At 37.2% G+C, this 7,283-nt stretch overlaps 1 protein-coding gene and 1 long non-coding RNA gene across 3 annotated transcripts; one reads left to right on the forward strand and one right to left on the reverse strand.

Moving 5' to 3' along the window:
* Nucleotides 1-1,350: 1,350 nt before the first annotated feature.
* clcc1 (chloride channel CLIC-like 1) lies at nucleotides 1,351-7,092 on the reverse strand. 2 transcript variants are annotated; one of them, XM_016554284.1, is made up of 11 exons: nucleotides 7,040-7,092; nucleotides 6,485-6,660; nucleotides 5,336-5,455; nucleotides 4,616-4,726; nucleotides 4,192-4,416; nucleotides 3,918-4,058; nucleotides 3,677-3,776; nucleotides 3,338-3,435; nucleotides 2,845-2,991; nucleotides 2,196-2,768; nucleotides 1,351-1,491 (listed from the first exon to the last, which is right to left on the reverse strand). In XM_016554284.1, the coding sequence occupies exons 1-11, from the start codon at nucleotides 7,053-7,055 to the stop codon at nucleotides 1,405-1,407; spliced, it is 1,794 nt and encodes a 597-aa protein (XP_016409770.1). In that variant the 5' UTR covers nucleotides 7,056-7,092; the 3' UTR covers nucleotides 1,351-1,404. The 2 variants fall into 2 exon arrangements, with proteins under 2 accessions (XP_016409770.1, XP_016409771.1); XM_016554285.1 differs by lacking the exon at nucleotides 7,040-7,092 and adding an exon at nucleotides 6,940-7,017.
* On the forward strand, nucleotides 5,008-6,158 carry LOC107741533 (uncharacterized). The gene is made up of 3 exons (XR_001640210.1): nucleotides 5,008-5,057; nucleotides 5,469-5,613; nucleotides 5,842-6,158. It is a non-coding gene; the product is annotated as an uncharacterized LOC107741533 (long non-coding RNA).
* Nucleotides 7,093-7,283: the final 191 nt, after the last annotated feature.

Below are 7,283 nucleotides of genomic sequence, written 5' to 3' on the forward strand. Positions count from 1 at the left end.
AGCGTACGCTGCTTGCGTTCAGTGGTTATTCTCCAAAATGGCGCTACGGTGATGCAGAGAGACACAGAAGAGACAAATTGTTGAATAAAGTCGTTATTTTTGTTTTCTTCACGTACAAAAGTATACTCGTCGCTTCATAAAATTCAGATTGAACCACTGATGGCAGATGGACTATTCTGACGATGTCTTTCATACTTTTCTGGACCTTGACAGTGTAATTTACTTGGCAGTTAATGGGACAGTCACAAGCCTCCCGGTTTTCATCCAAAATATCTTAAATTGTGTTCCGAAGATGAACGAAGCTTTTACGGGTTTGGAACGACATGGGGGTAAGTGATGTATGACACAATTTTCATTTTGGGGTGGAGTATCCCTTTAAATAAAACGTTCTTTCAGTTGCTCACTGACTTGTGAAACGTCAGTCTCAATAAAAAACAAAAACAGAGCACATGCTATTTTTAATACAGCACGTGTCTTTTTATTGAGTGAAGTAGACAAGGTAGGTTAAAAATGTCCTTTTTAGCAATGCTTCCAAGCTGGAGCATTACATCTGGAGTCATGTTAAATGTGTAAAGTTTTACACAAAGAAATTAAAAGCACTTTTAAGAAATGTGACACTCACTGCCAAAGAAGACTACAGATTTTTATTCTACATAAAATGGGTCGCCCTCTTATGGGTTGCCGCCATGTTGAGATCACATGATCGCCAGCTGTGTCAAGCAAATTGACTGCGTTAATAATAACAATAATTATTATTATATTTAATTTATACAGTGCTTTCAGACAGAGCTCACTTTACAAAGCATAATCATAAAAATAAATGTAAACAAAACAAGCAAATCAAACAACATAACAAAACATTATTGACACAATAATTGAGCCCGAGTCAACATCATCAAACTGATCCAAAATGTATAACTAGAAAAACTGCCAAAATGTAAATTCTATGCTGAGGGGTGATGAAAAAAGCTCAACAAGTCGTAACAGCTCAAACACCCTACAACACGGACAAAAAAAAAAAAGATTTAACCCAAGAATGTTTATTATGAATGTTTCTGATGGATAAGATGGAGAAAACAAACAAATAAACTGCTTTTGTGTGAAGCAGCAGCTAGTAAACAAACTTCATACATCCTGGCCAGTAGGTGTCAGTATAATGTCCAAAAATAATGATACAATTAAGAGACAGCTAAATGTAAGCAAAAATCCTGCACGTTTCATTGACTCTATATAACATCTGAATAATACTTCAGGAGATTTACTTAAAAATTTGACTAAATGCATAAAGAAAAAGTAGCAAAAATATATTTAAATTTCAGAAAAAAAAGAAAAAAGAAAATCAGTTTTCCAGCATTTAATTAAAAGTGAATGACACAAAAACAACTATGTTGATACAAAAAGTGTTCAGAGACCATTTTCATGCTGTGTTTCTTGAACTGGAGTTTTAAAGCTTGAATAACCTTCTTCGACAGCAAGATCTGCTGATACTCCCTGCAGAAACAAAACAGATTTCTGGTCAAAATGATGCAGGATAAACAAACACATTACATACATACACAGTAGTAGAGGGTATGAGCAATGTGTTTAGTAGTGAGAGATGGCATATTATGTATTTGATATGCAATATTCAATGAAATTGCTTCGGGTTTGATGGGATATACATTACAAGCACAATGTAATGTATACTGCAAATGTACATGCACTATTGACAACATACACAAATAAAACTTAAAGATGCAACAGAACCACAGACCTTTTAATATAAAATCAGCTATCATATAATTGTAGCTGTAATGACAGACATACAGTGTTGAGCTTGCAAAACGTAACCTGCAGCTTCAGGACATTTTGAGCAGCCGATCTCCTTTTAGTGCACATAAAGTGCTGCAATGTTTGAATTAAAGGAACACATTTACATGCATCACAGGAATAAATTACATTTTACAAAATATATTTTCAAATAGACAGTTCTTTTAAATTGTATTAATATTTCACAATATTACTCTTTTTTTTACTGTATTTTTAATCAATTAAATGCAGCCTCGATGAGCATAAGAGACTTCTTTCAAAAAGATAAAAATGGCTTCAAATTTCTGAATGGTAGTATACCTGTAGCTGTTTATATATATATTTTTTTTTAAATTTTTTTATTTGGGCAGTTATCTAAATGAGGGATTTAAAAAAATAATACTTACCTCATTCCCTTGATTAGCTCCAAGTGTTTTCACTTCTGTTTGAGCAGAAGGCACATTGGTTACAGACTCGCTTCTGTCTGAACTCGGTGTGTCTTTCTGTTCATTTTTGTCCTCAGTAGATGCATTTTTCTCCTTTTCCTCAGCTTTCACTTCAGGCTCTGCATTTTCCTTTGTACCAGGATCCACCTCCTCTGTCCGCTGCTGAAAATCAGTCTCATCATCGCTGGACATGCTACCTGCAGCGCGCACAGTCTCTACCCTCTGAGTCCCTCTGGGAACGCCGGAAAATTCCTGTTGGAGTTCCATGCTTCTGTCCTCCTGTCTGTTTTGTGGGGCATGAGCATCTGCTGCCCTGACGCCCTGGTCACCTTGGTTTCCTGCTTGATTTACTCTGTTTCTATTGTCCTGTAGCAGCTGTGGAGCATCACCTCTATCCCAAGCTTCCTCATGCTCCCTTAGTTGAGGAGCTTGGCGTTGTCCTACCGCAGGAGGTGGCTGATCCCGTCGCCAACCGAGTCGGGGCAAGCGAACTGCTTGATGTATAGCTGCTTGAGCACTTCCATACATGAACACCTGAGAAGAGCAAAGATGACTTCGTATGATAACAAATAAATGATCCTACAATATGTTTGCTGTTCACAGCTCTTACAAAGATGGCGAGTGCAATGATAAGCAGCACAGGTAACTGAAGAGTGACTGGAAGATCCTTCAGCAGGGCTCTGAGGAACTCGCTGATTCCCTGCCCAATTTGCTTCAAAGGATCCGTGATGAAACTGGTTATGGTGACTGTGATAGCCTGGAATAAAACCCCCAAGAAAATATGAATGGATTTCATCTTCAACTATGCGTTTCATTTATGGTTACAGTTCTGATAACAGCTTTTAAAATATCAGATATCTACTAAGAATTACATGCACTATTGGTGTTCATTTGCATACATATTATTTGAAGTGTTGCTATTTAGTCCAGGGTGGACGTCTGTGTTTTTTTTTTGTTTTTTTTTATCTAGATGGCCTTTAATTTATCTTTCAATTAGGTTCAGATTGTTTTACACTGAACATTTTCACTACCAACCACAAAATGATCAGTCGACTTCAAGTCTCTTATCAAGTTTCTCTTGTTAGAAACGAAAAGATACAAACCTTTGTTGGAGGCACAAGCAAAATAGGGTTCACCACCAGGACCTCGTAGTATTTTTTGCAAGGATCATCTTGAAGAGTCCATGTGCGTCTGTACCACTCTAAATAAACAAGGAGGAACAACAGTTCATCTCAAAATCATTATTGACAAACCTTCACGTCATTTGAAGAATCTTACTGCTATCATACTTTTGGAGCGTAAAAAGATCTGTGAAGATTCTTCGATATTCGAAATTTAAGTTTCACATCACACAGGTTTGGAATGACATTTAGGTGAATAAATAATTCAATTATTCAAGTTTTTAACAAATTCTTATTACATTAAGCACCTCCAGTCCTCACCTGATAAACTGTCCTTCCAGTCCAGTTGTTTTAGCCCAGTGCATTTGCCATTGAAGCTCTCCACCTCCACAATGTTCTTCTTGTGTTCTGCAAAGGCAACCTAGTCGAGAAGAAATATTTAAACCAAGTTAACTCTTCATTGTACAATACAGTGAACACACCTTTCAACTCTTCATAGTCATGTGTTCAGTACTGCTTTAAAAAACACGTCATAGACAGTCAACAGCACAAGAATAATTACCATATAAAGATGGAACCAGTTCCAGATCAAGCTAATAAAAAAGCAAACAACAAACATTCTCCAGAACTGGACAAGCCAGGAGACCACAGACCAGAGCTCAGTGCTGATTATGGCTACAACAATCAGAACAATCAAAGAAACCTGTAGAAAAATATACAGTACACATTCATTTTTTGTATTATTTCTGAGATTGCTGTAAAAGACCAATCTTTTGAATATAATTTAAATACAGTTATTTCATAATTTATCTTTGGATGCTTTTACAAGAACTGACCTTCAGGGCGGTATCAGCATCTACATGAAACGTGTCTTCGAAACGCCACTTCCAGGCTTCGTGGTCGTGGAGTTTGAATCTGACCAGAATTTGACTGAGAGCCTCGTCCATGGCTCCAGTGGTCCAGTCGTTCTCTTCATTCAAAAGCTTCTTGATCTCCGCCAGCGACTGCTTGGAGAGCTTCACCTCAGCGTCATAACGCATGGATGTCTGTCCATCATCAGGCTAAAGATTTTTAAAATGATAAAAGATGTAAAACCTTCACCAATGTAGATTAATGTCAATTGAATTCCCTGGAGAAAACAGAGTCACATACCAGGCCGAGTTTTGAAGTTTCTTTAAGGAGTTTGGTAAGAAAACGCTTGAATATCACCAATGTAGATTAATGTCAATTGAATTCCCTGGAGAAAACAGAGTCACATACCAGGCCGTGTTTTGAAGTTTCTTTAAGGAGTTTGGTAAGAAAACGCTTGAATACTGGAAGACATACTGGGTTTATAGAGGTGGTGGTCCCCTTCTTTTTCTGTTCATCAAACTAAAAAAAGAGATAGCACAAGAAATAATAATGAAAATATATTTTCAGTTATTCAAAGTGCTGAATGGTACAATACTAGTTTTCAGTTCTTCACAAATACCAGGGTAATTCCACTGTACCATGTCCAAAAAAACATGGCAGTACCATTTTGTTTTTGAAACCTACTAAACAAAGGTATATTTCCATATTTTTCCACCTCTTTTCGCAAAATCTCTAGTTTACTGGTGCACTCAGACACATCAGGACACTGTTGCACTTCACAGGATTCGGAGCTGAATTCCCTTCTCTTGGTTGGCACATTTGGGTAACTGGCAGACTGTAAAACAAAGAAGTTATAATATGATGCAGGATTTTTGTTTCCTGCCATACTGGGTTTATAGAGGTGGTGGTCCCCTTCTTTTTCTGTTCATCAAACTAAAAAAAGAGATAGCACAAGAAATAATAATGAAAATATATTTTCAGTTATTCAAAGTGCTGAATGGTACAATACTAGTCTTCAGTTCTTCACAAATACCAGGGTAATTCCACTGTACCATGTCCAAAAAACACGGCAGTACCATTTTGTTTTTGAAACCTACTAAACAAAGGTATATTTCCATATTTTTCCACCTCTTTTCGCAAAATCTCTAGTTTACTGGTGCACTCAGACACATCAGGACACTGTTGCACTTCACAGGATTCGGAGCTGAATTCCCTTCTCTTGGTTGGCACATTTGGGTAACTGGCAGACTGTAAAACAAAGAAGTTATAATATGATGCAGGATTTTTGTTTCCTGCAAAAACGACAGTGCTTGCAAGGCCTTATGTGATAAAAGACGAATCACACTTTGTTGACATGTCAAGTATACTGTGTTCAGTGAGGCAGAGAGTTGTTGACTTGGCTAAAGGTAGGGTGACCATACGTGCCATTTTCCCAGGACGTGTCCTGGCCAGGATTTCTATATTGCCTAAAATATCTAGGGTTTGGCTTTGTTTGCGTGTGCAGACCGATCGGTGTATGACATCGGTTCCTTGTGTTTTCGAAACGCTGTCGAGGTACTTTGAATCAAAGCAATATAGAAATCCTGGCCAGGATGCGTCCTGGGAAAAAGGCACGTATGGTCACCCTACTAAAGGTAAATTGAACTGTCCGAAAGAAATTGTTTAACTGAGTTAAGGTTCAGTTATATTTACTGCTGTTCTACAAATTTTCGCGAGATAAATCCAGCAATTTCAAAAGGAATTCTGGTGATTTGGGGTAACGTTATCGCGCGAGGACTAAAGACTTCCACAAGCAGATTTCGCAACGGCTTCAGGTTGGTCAGGAAATTTCGTTGCGCTGACCAACAGAACCTGACTTCTTCGTGAGCTGTTCTCCATATATGGCTATACTATTAACAATAGAAAACATAACTTTTTGCAAGCAACATTTCTCTACTGTGATCGCCCTTTAAACTGGACGTTTAAATGAGTTGTTCATGAACCTCTCATAGCGAAAATAATTAAAAGAAATTTCAGTTTAGGTTTGCACGAGCTCGATAAGGACTTTTGGGTCTGAAAATGAAAGAAGTAGTGGCTGAACTTTCACTTTTGGAGGACTATCCCTTTCAAAAAGTTCGTAAAACCTCAAAATACGTAGATTTACAACTGCTAAGTTTGAGTGCAGTCTGTTTCCACTGAAAACATGTTAAGAAACAGAAGAGGGATTTAAATGTTCCGCGTGCACTGTAATACATCAGTAAACTGACATATGGTTTAATAAACGCATTTTAACGTTACCTCTGAGGGTTTTCTCATGCGCTTTGTCGTTGGGTCGTAGTTGAGCATGTCATATGGATCGATCCAAGCATCGTCGTCCTCGTGGATATTAGCATTTGCAATAACAAACAGGCTACAAAAAATAAACAAACTCCAGAATCCAAACGACGACCAGCTTGGCTCCTTCATAATCTCCGCTGGAACAGAAAACAATGAGAAAACTCAGACTTACTAGTAAAACAAATACTGATCGATTGTTATGAATGGTATATATAAAGTTCAGATTCAGCTATCTTGGACACTTTGTTTATTAACAGTATATGTTAATCTGTTTATCCTACATTACCTTACAATGTACTAAATGAAATATACTAAAATCTATTGGCCGCCTGAAAGTTACACGCTGATGGCTAAATAATGACAATATAGATTAACTAAAAGATATTAATCCAACTAGGTACCAAACATTTCCTTACATGTTGGAAGACAGCTGTCATATACTGCCACATAGAAAAACACATCCAGATCTATAACCGTAATTGTTCAAAACCTCAAATACGGTTTCTATGTACTGACATCTATGTGCAGGCATTTGTGAAGAATTTTCTTCGTTGGAGCAACTCCATAACTTCATGTGGCACTCATCGCCCCCAAGCGGACAGTGTTATATCTAAACTTCAACCTTGTCTACTGAAACAAATGGATAGCAAAAAAAAAAAAAAAAGGCAAAATCTATTTAAAAAAACGAATAATGAATGTATTTTAAAAAACGTATGATGGCTGTATATGTATTTTTATTTAGCATTTTCCTATTGTTAGG

Source organism: Sinocyclocheilus rhinocerous, unplaced genomic scaffold (genome assembly GCF_001515625.1).
Source record: "Sinocyclocheilus rhinocerous isolate Xijiao unplaced genomic scaffold, SAMN03320098_v1.1 scaffold556, whole genome shotgun sequence".
In the NCBI taxonomy this organism is placed as follows: Eukaryota; Metazoa; Chordata; class Actinopteri; order Cypriniformes; family Cyprinidae; genus Sinocyclocheilus; species Sinocyclocheilus rhinocerous.